General features: G+C 33.6%; 1 protein-coding gene across 1 annotated transcript in view; it reads right to left on the bottom strand.

The window, feature by feature from the left end:
* Nucleotides 1–395: 395 nt before the first annotated feature.
* Nucleotides 396–15,548, bottom strand: part of YTHDC2 (YTH N6-methyladenosine RNA binding protein C2) — a gene marked incomplete at its 3' end in the record, with an annotated part of 53,241 nt that continues 38,088 nt past the window's right edge. Inside the window, exons 23-29 of the mRNA XM_084252864.1 lie at nucleotides 15,195–15,390; nucleotides 13,681–13,790; nucleotides 11,922–12,214; nucleotides 7,874–8,051; nucleotides 2,644–2,847; nucleotides 1,686–1,868; nucleotides 396–476 (exon numbers count right to left, since the gene is read on the bottom strand). Coding sequence (XP_084108990.1) covers nucleotides 396–476; nucleotides 1,686–1,868; nucleotides 2,644–2,847; nucleotides 7,874–8,051; nucleotides 11,922–12,214; nucleotides 13,681–13,790; nucleotides 15,195–15,390 — 1,245 coding nt within the window. The remainder of the gene's footprint in view (nucleotides 477–1,685; nucleotides 1,869–2,643; nucleotides 2,848–7,873; nucleotides 8,052–11,921; nucleotides 12,215–13,680; nucleotides 13,791–15,194; nucleotides 15,391–15,548) is intronic.

The following is a 15,548-nucleotide window of genomic DNA, read 5'->3' as shown; positions in this document are numbered from 1 at the left end:
ACACAAATGAACTGCTTAACTTCAAATTAAGCATGTTTAAAATAACTGCTGCTTTGTCAAAAAATGAAATTATTTTATTCAATTATAAACATACAGTAACAAATATTACACAATCATTTCCTATGATTACTATAAAAATTTAAATTATTGTTTTCTCTTCATATGAAGATAATGGTTCTAAAACAACAGTCTAAAACAGAATAGCAAATCTATAAACACAACCCCTTCTCAGTCTGTGGAAGTCAGTGCACTCAGAAGTTATAAATAGGTATGATGTTCTTCCATAAGAAGGGTTCTAGAAAGATTAAAATGAAAAAAGGAAGAAAAGATAATCTGAAAAACAACCTAAGAATCACAAATGCAGGTGTTAGTCATTCAAGTGAGGTACCGGGGAATCAATCAGTTGTGCTTTTTTCTCCCAATGGAAGACGTTCCCATAACTGGAGCAACTGTTCACCAACCTGAGGTTCTAGCTCCTAGATAAATCAAAAATCACAATCAACACAAATAACTGGATTGAATTTTTATCACCAAAACCTAAACCAACAAAAATACTTAAAAATCATCTTAAATTTCATTTCTTTATCACAGTATACTAAAATAATATGGTATGCATCGTTCTAATTCTTGTGTTAAGGTTTATGGAACTGACTTCCAGAAATCAAGAATGTAGTTAGGCTGTAAATTCTGCAATTATCTGTGATAAAATGGTGAGAATTTTCCAAGGACTTCTGGAATTTCTATCTGGAAAGAATGAATTTTGCCTTTGTTTTTATTTAAATTTAGATATGACAACATTAGCATTTGTACAACATAATGATTTGATATTTAAGAAAAGCACTCTCAAATTTTAAAGGTTTATTGGAAAATCTAACATATTCAATTTATGGTATTTTTTTTCAAGAAACTATCTTAGGTGACTGACCATATGTTCTTATCTTAAAGACTAGATTTATTTAAAAATAATCATAGAATAAAACTTAAATTATTCTTATATAATTAAAAAGATTGCCATTTAGTTTCCTTATGACATTGTATCTCTGATGTGCATGAAAACAGAACCCTGACACTTTTCATATGGTAATGTAAAGTGAGTCAAACTGGTTTAAATAAATTATTAGTCATGTGACTTCAGGCAAGTCTAATTTCTTTTTACTTTCCTACAAATATTGGACTAGTAATTCATTTTATGCATAAGAATTATTTCAGATAAGCAGCTAGCACAGTACTCAATCTATGTGTTAATTCCAACACCTTAGCGAGTTTAAAATGCACATGAACAGCATCACAAGGGCAAAGTAAAACATAATAGAAATAAGACAAGTCACAAAAAATGGTACTATTTATGCTACGTAATTAAAGTCATAAAGAAATTAGATACTGTTATTATCTGTAGACTTTAATCAGATTACTTCAGAAACCATCTTTAGTTACGAGACAACACAGCTTATGAAAGATTTTACACACATACAAATATACATTTACAAGATATTAAAAGGTACAGTGAGCTCTAGCATACCCATTTGGCAGGCAGGTTTCAACTAGGACTTTTACAAAACTTAACCACTATTTCCCGTGTGCATATGCAATAAATACTTTTTATTTTTATATTTGTCCCTCAAACAAATCACTGATAACAGCAACACTGAGAAAAAAGAAAAGAACTATAATATGTTATTGTATACCTGCCCATCTCTGCTAATCTGGACTTTCTTGTTGTCATTCCAGGGATTGAGTAGATGGTGTGCAAACTGAAAGGGAAGACTTTCTTTTCGTATCCACTCCACCTTAAATACTCCTCCTAATCCAGCTGAACCCCAATCCTGGCTCTTCTCCCTTCCTATCTCAGAAGACATCCTAGAAAATCCCTGTGGGTACAATGAGGGAAAACGGTAAGCATAAGGATGATACTCAGATATGTGAATTCAATCTATTTGAGAAAGCAGGGAGGTTTTTTGTTTGTTTGTTTTAGGTAAAAGTGAAATATAAAAATAATAAATATACAACAAAACCAAAAATAAGATATTTATTCAATTTTTTATGAAAAATTCTTAACAAATTTTAGAGGAAAACCAATACTAGCCTTCCAACATAATTTCAAATATGAAGACATTTCCCAAATACCGTATGAACAATTTCAAATTCACATTTATTCCATGAAAAACGGACACACCTAACCTCTATGTTTTTACTTCTAAAAATTAAAATTGTACCAAATAATAAATTCATGATTTTGTAAATTCAGATAATATATCAAGTCAAGATGGGTTAAGAAATATAAGAAAAGCACTAAGTTTCGTGATGTCAGCACTAACTTCTCTATTTAAATAAACATTTTACCAAAAAATCAATCTTCTCATTACTTTTGTAATCCACCTGAGAGAGAGTAAATCTAAAGTTGCCTTCAGAAGGAGAAACTTTTATTTGGAGAGGATCTGGTAAAATAAGGCAGAACCAAAGACAACCCTATTCATTGTTCCTTGAGGAGGTGCAAATTATTCCTCATTCTCAGTCAAGCAAAACACATTTTTCCCATTCCATGCAACAGAAAGCCAGGTTTGATTTTTTTCTTTTTTTTTTTTACTCTATATGATCTAAGCTGCCAACAGAACAATCTCATTTTACTATTTCAGGATGGCTCACCTGGAAATGTCCAGATCCTTGAACAGAAAATACCAAGTAAACCATGCTGCTTTCCCAAAAGGCTCGATTTAGTTTCCGCTCATTACTAGGGGTTGTAGACCAGATACCCTTCTGCTGAGAAATTTCAAGGTTTCTCAAATTGCTACTCTTCATTATGAAGTATCGAATAGGCATGTTTGGTCTTGGTGAAGGAGATTTTGAGCCCTATAAAAGAATGCATAAATTCTTGAAAGGCAATCTGACCTTCCACAATCAATAGGCCCCATTAAATAACATCTTCATAAACATAAGCCAAAATATTTTATAAATATTCAACAAATGCAAATAATTCTCTATCATGCCTGAAAACCTACACAAGGTTCAATCAAAATGAGGTCAAAGTCAAATCCAAGTACTCATTTTCATAGCATTCAATCCCTACTTAAGAAAGGATTCTAGATTACTCACTCTGATTTATACTCCAAATGTACTTTCAGAAAATAGTTTAATAAACTTTCAAAATTTGAAAACAAACAAAAAAATTATTCTAGCTTACTGCCTGGGCACAGTTTCCAGGCAACAGTGGAAGGAAGGGAACACAAACAAGACTTGAGTGTCCTCACTAAAATGCATAGCTAAAGCATAGAATTTAGAGACCAAAATGACTAGAATTTGCTTGGCAGGGTACTTGACAGAAGAGATTTGCACAGAAAGAAGGTCTTGGGAACTACAGAGGGGTTTCCATAGGCTAAGAACTGACCTACACATGAGTTAAGGAAAAAGTGACCTGAAGTCAGGGAAGACCCAAAAGACAGCAATAGGCCAAACAGTTCCCAGAGCTCACACATAGCTGAGAATTTTTACTTTATCCCCAGTCAAAACATAGGCATTAGCTCACTGAAATATCAGCACTGGAACTAAATTAGTATGAGAATAAAAACTGTTGTGGACCTGCCCTAACAATTCTTGAAAGGCAAATCCTGAAAACAGTAAACTGACTGAAACTACCTTAATTGTGTACCAAAAAATATGTCTAACACTACTTAAAGATATAAAACAAAAATCTAGCATTCAAACCAAACTACACAGAATATGAACAAACATCACCCACAAGCAGGGGGAAAAATTAATCCAATAGAAAAAGACTAGAACCTGACAAATGATAAAACTGGGAGACAAGAATATTAAAGGAATTATAATAAATATGCTTACTATGTTCAAGACGGTAGAAGAAACATGAACATGATAAGAGGAGAAATGGAACATACTTGTATTTATTTATTTATTTATTTACTTATTTATTTATTAAAGATTTACTTATTTATGCATACAAGAGCAGGGGTACAGGCCAGAGATGCGGGGAGTGAGAGGATTCACTAGACAGAGTGGGGAGCAGAACAGGCAGACTGACTGAAATACACTGCTGAGGGGAGCAGCGGGACAGTCAGGAGAGGTTTGCTGCACCATGTGGTAGCTCCCTGGCCAACCAGGGATCGCACTCCTGCTGCAGAGGCTGTGGATAGCTGCATAGTGTGGTGCTTAACCCCTTGCGCCACCAGGGTGGCCCCTTATTTTTTTAAAAGCACAACCTTTGCTTTTTTTTTTTAAAGATTCATTTTAAAAGACTCAAAAGGAAGCTCTAAAAAAAAGGTACATATTTGAAATGAAAACACAATAGAAAGAATGAACAGCAGATTAGATATTACAACTAAAAATGTCAATGTAAAAAATAAAGACATAGCAACTGAAACTATGTGAAGTGAAACACAAACAAAAAATGAGACAAAGGAAGAGAGCATCAGTGACCTGTAGAATGTTATCAGGTTGTCTGACATTTGTGTATCCAGACCCCCAGAAAGGAAGAGGGAGATGGGCAATATTAAAGAAATAATGGTCCTACATTTCCCACAATTAATGAAAAACTATAAACAAACAGATTGGAGAAAAATTTGGAAGGAAAAATATATAAAGAGAAAAACATGTAAAAAGAATTTAAAATCAAATTTCTGAAAATGAGTGATAGAAACAAAGATAAGAATGATAGTAAATTTCTCATCAGAAACTATGTAAACCAGAAGATAATGTAGTGAGATCTTAACAAGCATAAAAGAAAACCACTGTCAACTTCTACTACATACACATTAAAATAACTTCCAAAAATAAAAGCAAAAAGAACTTTTCAGACAAAAATCTTAAAAGAATTCATTTCCAGAAGATCTATACTAGAAGGGAAGAGTATATGATACAATGTAGAAATTCATACATATGAAAGAAACACAGCAAATGATATTGAGTGAATGTAAGACATTTTTTCAGACTTAACCACTGTTCCAAGGTTTTCAAACTATAGCTGAATTAGAACGATACTGACTCAAAGTACACTAGTATAATGCAATACGTAATGGATAGCAGACATTTAAAGAAAAAAATGACACCAAATCTACACATCTTTTGCAAAAAACTGAAGTGTTAGATACTTATCAATTAATTTTATGAGGTCAACATTACCCTAATGCCAAAAACATACTAAGAAAATACAAGGAAAGAGAACTATAGAATAATATCCCATATGAACAAAGAGCCTTCATTTCATAAACAGTTTAACTGAACAAAACCCAATCCAGCAATATTGAAAAGGAATAATACATCATAATTAAGTAAGGTATACATATTAGAAAATCAAGCAATGAAATCTACCATACTAACATTTCATTAGATGTTAAGAATATCTTAATATGATCATGTCAATACATCTTAAGAAAAACACTAAATACAGTTCAATGCTTATTCATAATAAACAGCAAACTTGATCCAAAAGAGAATGTCCCACGGTTACATCATGCTAAATGGTGAAACCCTTAAAGCTTTCTTTCCTTCTAAGGTCAAGGCAAAGGTGTCTGCTCTCAGTACCTTCACTAAACTGGAGGTTAACATTTAACTGCAGATAAGGCAAGAAAAAAACAAAAGACCGTGCACAGACTGCAAAGAAAAATAAAATGACTTCATTAATTAACAGGCTGCATGATTATCCTAAATATAGAAAATCTGAGAAATCTACACAAAAAGCTACTAGAATTAATGTCAAGTATGGTCAAGCAATATAGGACAAATATGCAAAATTCAAATGTTTTTCTATGTGCTAAGATGAGTAAGTAAAAACTGAAATCTTAAAAATACAAAATATTCAGGAATAAACTTACAAAAAACGTGAAATACCTGAACTCTGAAATTTATAAAACACTCTTCTGAGATATGAAAAAATAGCTAAATAACTGCAAATATATACTACTATGCTTATGGTTTGGAAGAATAAAAATTGTTGTCAATTTTCCTCAGATTAATCTACAGTGCAATTCCACTCAAAAAGAATTCCGTAGAAATTGGCAAGCTGATTCTAAAGTTTTATGAAAGCACACAAGACCTAGGATAGTCAAAACAATTTTGAAAAAGAACAAAGTTAGAGAACAAACATTAACTGATTTCAAGACTTGTTATAAAGCTACTACAATATCAAGTTATTTTAGCATTGACAAAAAAGACAAATGTACAAATCAACGAAACAGAACAGAGCCCGATAAATAAAACACATTTTATTAATTACATTTTGACAAAGGTGCCAAAGTAATTCAATGGAAAAAGGATGATCTTTCAACAAATGGTACTGGAAGAATTACATAGACAAAAAATAATCCTTCACCCACCCATACTCGAAACAAAAATTAACTCCAAATAGAATATATATCAAAATGTAAGAGTTTCAACTTGAAAATTTTAGAAGAAATTAGGAGGAAATCTTTGTAATATTAGGTTAGGCAAAGATCTCATGACATAAACTTACAACAAAATAAAAACAACCAATAAACAAGAACAAAATGTTCAAAAAAAGTTTGAACAAATACTTCACAGAAGATGATGCCAACAGCCAGAGAAGATGGCTAATAAGCACATGACAAGATGATCAACACTGTTAGTCACTGAGGAAAGGCAAATTAAGATTATACAGGATACCGCTATATACTCACTAGAATGGTTGAAATTAAAAAGACTAATAATGTTAAGTATTGTCAGAATATGGAGCAAATGGAACTCTCAAGATTACCGCAAAGAATGAAAAATAGTAAAGTCACTTTAAAAAACAGTGGAAAAGTTTCTTGTAAAGTTCTACATATACTTACTACACAATCCAACAATCAATTACTTGGTATTTAACCAAGAATAGAAAACATTTATATATCAAAGACTTGTTCTTGAATGTTATAGCAACTTTCTTCATAATAGCCAAAATAGGGACTATACCAGAACACCGCTCAGCATTAAAGAATAAATTAGTAATAAATTAAATAACAGATGCATTTCAAAAATGAAATATGCCTGTCAAAAAAGCTATACATGTGATTCCCTTTAAAGGAAATGATAGAAAATGCAAAACTCTGGGGACAGAGAGCAGTTCAATGATTACCAGGACCCAGAGGTGATGGAAAATGTAATGTTCTGTACATGAATATGGTACAGTTACCCAATTGTACACAACTGTCAAATTTCATCAAATTATACAATTTTACTAAGTGTAAATTATACCTTACTAAAGGTATTTAACATAAAACAAAATATAACAAAACCAAAAAAACTAACACCACAAAAACATTCCCTGTCCTCTTACTGAACGTGTTTCGGCAGGCACTTTCATCAGAACACAACACATTACGAAATACTAGCCATATACTTAGTTAGGTACCAAGAATGCAGGAAAGTTAAAATAAACATATTCTGAAATTCTGAAATTATTCATAATACACATTTTTAAGAAGAGACATAGTTCTTAATTCCTTCACACTTCCTATCTTCCTAACCCTTTCTTGTCTTGAGTTTTTAATATTACCACTGATTTGGAGAAATGAATTAATGATTGAAAAAAAATTGAAATCATAAACCAAAGTAATTTCAAATCTTGTTATATGTTTTAACAAAAAAAGATTTTAAAATATAGAGAGCAAATAATGAATTGCCCAGCTATATGCTATCAGTTTTAAAATACCCCAGCACGGTTAGAAACTAGAAATATTTGGCAAGTAGGAAAAACTGGGGGAAAAATTTTACTCAAAGTATTTGAAGTTTTCCTGCTTCAGTGTATTTCCAGGACAGAGGTCAGAACTAGTAACAAAAAAGTATGACTGTTTTACAATTTTGTTTCAACATGTAACAGAAGGGGTACTACACTGTTCCTTGCAACACTGACTCTGAGGTACTCTACCTTTCCTGAGGAAGGAGGAGAAGGACTAGCACAAGGACTTGGGTAACTACTACTGTCTGTAGATTTCACAGAAGATTGATCTGACCGATCATCAGTGCTTCGTTTAGGATGCAGTATTCCTCTATCTTTGAACTTCTGAGGTGGATGTAGTGCTGGAGATGGGGATTTCATCAATACTCTTGGGTGAGAAAAAGGAAGCAAAGGTCAGTTATACAAAAGTTTGTAACACAAAATGGTATTTCAAGCACATTCCAATGATATTATGATTTATGAAATAGTTTTTAAATAGGGATTCTATTATATTTAGGCATTCAGAAACAATATTAGGATTAGAAAAACAATAGTTAAAAATATTTAAAATAATCTACAGAAATCTTTAACTTAACATTAACAAATACCAAGGAGTTACTTCCCTTACAAAGTATTAACCTCTTTTATGATGGTATATAGGAGAGCTCTTTAACAATTATATTTCATGTTGATATTTAATGTCTTTTTATGTCATAAAACTTACTTAAATACATCTATTCTAATGACCCTTACAAGAATATCACCTACTCCACTTTTCTTTCACTTTCATATATCTGACAACCAAGTATGCTAAAAATTACAGTATGGTAAACTACAAGTGGACTAGTACTCAAGAGTAGGTTTCCCGACAGTATTAAAATTATCGCTAATTACATATGTGATACTGGGCAACTCTCTTATCTGAGCTATAATTTCTTTATCTACTAAAGGGATTATATAGGTAACAAGGTTCTTCTATTTTAAAATTCTATGACTAAATGTAATGAAGATAACAGTCAGATACCTTTATATTTTTTAAAGAAGTCTTTGTGGAACAAACTCAAATTTAAAAAAACAATAATAAATCACTAAGTACTTTTTGAAATAATACAATATAAAGACCACCTATAAAATATTTTTGTCAAAAAACTGGATCTAATCAAGCCCTGAAAGCTAACTGCCAAGCTACATAAAACACATAGGGTATAGCAATAAATCATGCCATCAGGAAACAAAGCGACAAATCCAGCACTGTGGGACACCTCACAGTACCACTGACCTAGGATTCTCCAGAAAGTCATCAGAGGAACTGCTCTAGATCACAAGAGACTCAACAAACATGACAACCTAATACAACGCATGAATCCTTGCCAGGTGCTTATTCAAATAAATCTTTAGTTTGAGAATTAGAGAATTGATCATTTTCCTGGGACTCTGAATGATTTTGATGATATAGGAAAAAAAAAAAACCTATTTTTAAGACACGCATATTTAAATATATAAGGATAAAATGACATGATATATGGGACTTACTTTGAAATTCAGAAACAAAAAAAAAAGGATGCAAAAATGAAAAAGTGGGTAGAGGAAACAAGTAGGTGAAAATTTTGATAACTATATGGAACTCATTATGGTATATCATTTACACTGCTATGTTTAACAGTAGTTATACAAATTGGAAACAAAAGCAGTAATGTTAATAACATATATAGAGCAAAATTAGTAATGTACAAAGCTTCCAGAGTCTTACAATTATAATTACTGTGCCTTCAAGACAAGTTAAAATAGCTACTACTTCTCTTTAACATCTTAGATCTAGGGTTCTTTCACAAATGAAATAAACCAGCAAAAACCTAATGATACAATCAAAAAAGATAATAAATGTACATCTGAATCATTAATGACAACTTTCAACTTTCATTCTGAAGTTTCCTCCAAGATTTCTTTCAAATAGAAATAAAATGTTCCCCAACCATTCCATTCAATTTTTCACTTAATAGGAACAAAGAATTATGATAGAAAGGTAACAACGTTATCTCACTTTGTTATAGAAAAGGTATGTTTGCCCTCTGCCATCAGGTAGTATTATTTAGAAAAATGACAAGAATAAAACATTTTCAGTTTAGGGTAGGACATTAGCAATTTCCATTTCTGTAATAGTTTCTACAGTTAAGTAATAATGTTTCATTAAAAGAAATTATTATTTAATCTCTATCTTGCCACCCTGGAGTGAAAACTCTAACTACAAAACCTTTTTCTCAAAGAAGTAATCCTACAAAGATTATAACTTGTCCCTTCAAAATTAAATCTTCCTAAGAGTCCTCACTCTACTTGTCTTCAAGCCACATGAATCTAAGGTCTTAGTTATCAATATATCCAACAGTGTGAATGTGGATAAAATTCTATACCCCACTGTTCAACAGGTAACAGACTGAAGAGGGAAAGGCTGCAACTTGTAAGGAAACTTACAAGGGGAACAGAACAGGTGGATCTACTGAAATACACTGCTGAGGGGAGCAGTGGGTGAGACAGGACAGGTCTGCTGCACCATGTGGGTATCTCCCTGGCAGGGGATGGAACTTGTGCAGCAGTGGCTGTGGATAGCTTCAGAGTGCTGTGCTTAACCCCTTGCGCCACCAGGGAGGCCCTGACTGGTAGTTTTAAAGAGTCTAAAAGCCCAAAGACATCCGGTTAATTATAATTGGTGGGTTAGTTTACCAGGGTGTATTCAACAACTGAAATTTATTTCCTCACAATTCAGGGCCAGAAGTCCAAGATCAAGGTGCTAACAGTGATGGTTTCTTGTACCAGTAAACTTTTAGAACAAATTTTCCCAAAAAAGAGCATTCTAAGAAGAAAATACGCTTTTTACTATTCTTTCATTCAGCAGAGTCTACATTAGGGAGAAAGTTCAGGCACACAAACTATGAGAACATTTTCTTAGCAACTGGCTGAATTATTGCCAAAATGCATTAATCAAGGACTTTGGAAACCATTAATACATTATTCTGCTTTAACTGAAGACTTTACTTTGTTTAAATAAGAAAAATCTGATCAAAAGAATTACTAAAAACAACTTCATCTGATCCTTAAAAAAGTAGTAAGCATCACATTTTTCATGTATCTATTTTCAGTTTTTTAACTATGAAATTATATTCTATGTCTCTATAGTCTTATAGAGACTTTTCTACCAATAGTACCATAACAAGCAACACAGGCAAAAATGTTTTTTATGTTATAAATTCCAATGGGTAAAGAAAAATTGCTTGAGAGAACCTTAAATTTAATTCTAATAAATGTTTCACAATCAAAAATACGTCTCCAAGTCAATGATTCACTATAACCACCAGAAAGTTAAGAGCTCCCATTATTAATAATCACATAATAAGCAAAAATATAACTAATTGCTAAATACTAGAAAGAATTAAAAAAATGGCTAATTATAACAAAAACTTCATCACGACTGTTAGTTAATTTATATGCCTCCCCTCAATATAATGTAAATTCTCTGAAAAGACAGTGTCCTTTTTGTTTATTGTTACAGTCCTCATACCAAGAGCAACAAGCATTCATACTAATATCTAGGTAAGAGAGGCTAACCATTTAAACATACATAGCCAACAATTCTTTTGACATAGGGTATCTAGGAAAATGTCCCTTGGCATATATTAACTAAAATACATAACAAAAAAATGCCACTATCCTTTTAACAGACACTAAATTTGTAAATTCTGGAAAGTAACCATTGAAATTTTCCTGATAAAACATTTCGTTATTAAATAACTCAGAGTTACCAGTTTAAATTCCTCCATATTAACTTAATACTTTTAATAATTATATCTTAAGAGTAAAAAACTCATCCCATTGTAGCATAACCTCTTCACGTACCTTAGAATATAAAAAACTAATTTTTAAATATTACAAAAGAATATGATATGATATGAAACTCATTTTTGGGCCTCCCTGGTGAAGCTGTCCACAGCCTCTGCAGCACAAGTTCAATCCCCCAGCTGGCTAGGGAGCTACCCACATGGTGTAGCAGACCTCTCCTATCTCACCCGCTGTTCCCCTCAGCAGTGTATTTCAGTCAGTCTGCCTGTTCTGCTCCCCACTCTGTCTCTGGTGAATCCTCTCACCCCCTGCACCCCTGACCCGTACCCCAGTTTTTGTATGCATAAACAAATAAATCTTAAAAAATAAAACAACTCATTTTAATGGAGAAAATGTTTCCCATTTTAACAAAATATTATAAACCTACCTTTCTGCAGTAGCAGACTCCTCAGAAAATTCGATATCTGCTGAAGTTTTCCTACTATTATTTGACCTCCAAGATGATGCCAAAGGAAGTTCTTCTGAAGACATAGGTCTTGGTCTTTGACCAATCCCAGAGGGTTGTTGTAAACCTGCAGACTGTTCTTCAGTGCTTAAAACAGCTATAATTGCTCTTATGGTAGCTTCATCAACTTGAGACCAAGGTTTGGATGGAGCTCTCATTCGGCGTAAAAATAAGCTGTGCCACTTTTGTCTAAGCTGCAGCAATAAACTGGCTGCCTATAAAAAAAATATGTTGCCCAGTTCAAATAGATAAAAGCAAAATGGGTATCACATTTGCAAGACAACTTATTTACAAAGAAACTATTTTACACTTCATATTATTTACTAATAATTCCATTATTGTATGAAATAAAATTTCTTATTTACCACATTTGAGACACTAGAGACACAAAATCAAAAGAAACAGAATAATGAGAAAGATAGTAAACAATGGGTGGTAGAATGTGATCAATTCTGGAAAAGTAACAGCAAAGTAAATGAAGAAAAATGCACCGATTCCATTCATACCTAAGTGTCTACCGAATATCCATACAATGTTGTCCAGAGAACAGCTGGATTCAGAGATCCAAAACTATGTCTAAGCTAGAGATAAAATGAACTTGGGAATCATCAATCATCAATCAGGAGCAGCGGGTGAGACAAGAGGTTTGCTATGCCATGTGGGTCACCTCCCTGGCCGGGGATCGAACTTGTGCTGCATTGGCTGCGGAGAGCTTCACAGTGCTGAGACTCAACCCCTTCTGCCACCAGGGAGGCCCCTGGGTTACTATATCTAAAAGTGAGGTCCCTGGAGGTTATGCAAGGACAGTAAAAAAAGCAGAATAACAGAGTGTGGAGGACATCTAAGATTTAAGGCACCAACACATACATAAGAGCCAGTCAAAGAACCTAAGACCTCTCCAGGACAAAGAACAACAACAAAAGATTAATGTCACAGTACTAGTGACAATGAAGTTGGGGCAAGGACGAGGGTGAAAAATACGGAAGGGTAGAATTACCAAAAAAGGATACATAGGATAGAGCCCAATACTAAAGAGAAGTCAAATTTATCAAGGACAGCAGGCTGACTTTAATAGCATGGAGGACAATGCTGACCTTGACAAGGACAATTTCAAGGAAGTGAAAGGCTGAGTGGGAATGGAAGTTGAGGATGCAGTGGACTGAAGAGAGGAATGGCGCAAGAGCAAACCAGCAGCTAGTGTCAACCACTGACAACATGGCTGCCACCCACCCAAATACATCCATATAGAATAACCTTAAAAGTAAAGAGAATTAAGGAATAGCTTTATAAAAAAATTTCTTTATTTGAAAACAAAAATTCATCTCTCACAATTCATAAATATGTAAAAAGAGAAAAGTGAATGAATTCCTACCTATTAGAAACAGTTATACAAGATAAAGTGAGGGCTTGTGTATACAATATTCAGTATTTTCATATACACAGAAACACACAAATTATATCATGCTTAAACACTAAGCCACCCCTGGATTTTTTAAATCTGGTACTGGAATAAATCCCAATACAGAAGAGAATGTATGAGGACCCCATGAAAACCAAAAACTAAGCTGTATTTTCTAATAGTAAAGGTTCAACATTAAAGACAAAATTTTCATCATGGTGTACATATCAATTCAAATAACAGAATGAAAGACATGTATTATAATATTAAAAAGCAACTTACCTCTGGTTCTAGTTTGAAATTGAACCACTCATCAAGTTTCAAAGCTGCCAAATTAGCAGTAGTTCTATCTTCCATTTCACTGTCACTACTGTCATTAGGAATACCATCGGCTGCTCAAACGCAAATTGAAAACAAAAACTTATCACTTTTAACATCTTGCATCGTAGCAAAACATTAAATCAATATAGAAAATCTACTTTTACACAAATCCCCCTAATACAATTTGTTGAGCGTTCTCCAAACCCAACAGATCACAAACTAAATCTCAATACTTAGAAGGAGGTAAAAAGATACTGTAAACACTACAATCTCTAAAACAAAATGCAATAAAAAAGACAAAAACTTAAAATCAAAGCAATCTTCAATAGTAACTGGATAAAGAATATTAAGAACTCAAAGGAATGAGAATATAAAAGATTAAGCTATGCTCAATACTCATGTAATTCCACAAGTTTTAATTTAAATAAAAGAGAAACGGGCTTCCCTGGTGGTACAAGGGGTTAAGAACCACACTACGAAGCAATACGCAGCCTCTGTAGCACCAGTTCAATCCCTGGCCTGCCAGGGAGCAACCCACATGGCACAGCAGACCTCTCCTGTCTCGCCTGCTGCTCCCCTCAGCAGTGTATTTCAGTCAGTCTGCCTGTTCTGCTCCCCACTCTGTCTCTGGTGAATCTTCTCACCCCCCGCATCTCTGGCCTGTGCCCCAGCTCTTGTATGCATAAATAAATCTTTAAAAAATAAAGAATTAAAAGAGAAACTACCCTAAATACATCTTGAAAAAAGTATAAAACCCAATGATTTCATTTATATGAAATACTAAGTTATTTTTTTTGTATTTTATACAATGAAAATAGCACAACACATACAGCACAATGGATAAAAGAAAAATATGGAAACACAGAAAAATACATAGTATTAAAAAGCAGTCACATAAGAATAATGGGTATACACGTGACTATACAATATTTCTTTTTTTAAAAAACATTTATTTATTCATTTTATTTGTTTACACAGCACTGGGTACAGTCAGAAGCGTGAGAGAATTCACCAGAGCCAGAGCGGGGTGCAGAACAGGCAGAAGGACCGAAGTACACTGCTGAGGGGAGCAACAGGCGCAGCAGGAGAGGTCTGTGCACCATGTGGGACTCTCACCGGCCGCCGGGGATCAAACCGGCGCTGCAGGGGCTGCGGGCAGCTTTGCAGCCCAGCGCTCAACCGCTGCGCCACCTGGGAGGCCCTACAATATTTCTTTACTTACATTCACCTATCATTTAAATCCAAGTGGAAAAGAAAAGCAAACTTCCTATTAGCTAGATTAACTAAAAAGACACAATCACCATGCATGATTGACTTAGAAATCAATTTTAAGAACAGTGGTACGCTGTAGTGTTTACTCAATCTTTACGTACCAAAAGGGCACTACTACATGAATTTTAATGATATCACACTTTGGTTTAGTGCAAAAAAGAAAAAAAATCTCATCTCGGATTATTTCCTTTTAATCCATTTACCTCTGAATGATGAAGGTTCTTGAAGAGCATTACTTGCCAACCTCGCTGGTCCACAGAACACCAATACAGTGACAGGTGTCACTGCTGAACAACATCTAATATTAGCTATTCTATGTGCTCTGGTCATTTCATCATAAATAAGCCAATCTGTGGGAAGCGCCTGAATTGCTGCAGCTTGACCATTGGCTGGAGGAATCTATTAGGAAAATAAATCAAGAAATTGTTAACTGTATTTATCACTAAATTTACTAACACTTTTAAAATGTATAAAGTCCTTCAATGAAATAGATGTATATTAGAATCAAGCAAAAAAGAACGCAAGTCATTGTTCACGTAGTTTGTATGAAAGTCCTC

The sequence above is a fragment of the Talpa europaea genome (assembly GCF_964194135.1).
Source record: "Talpa europaea genome assembly, chromosome: 13".
Lineage (NCBI taxonomy): Eukaryota > Metazoa > Chordata > Mammalia > Eulipotyphla > Talpidae > Talpa > Talpa europaea.
This window is presented reverse-complemented; position numbering and strand designations above follow the sequence as displayed.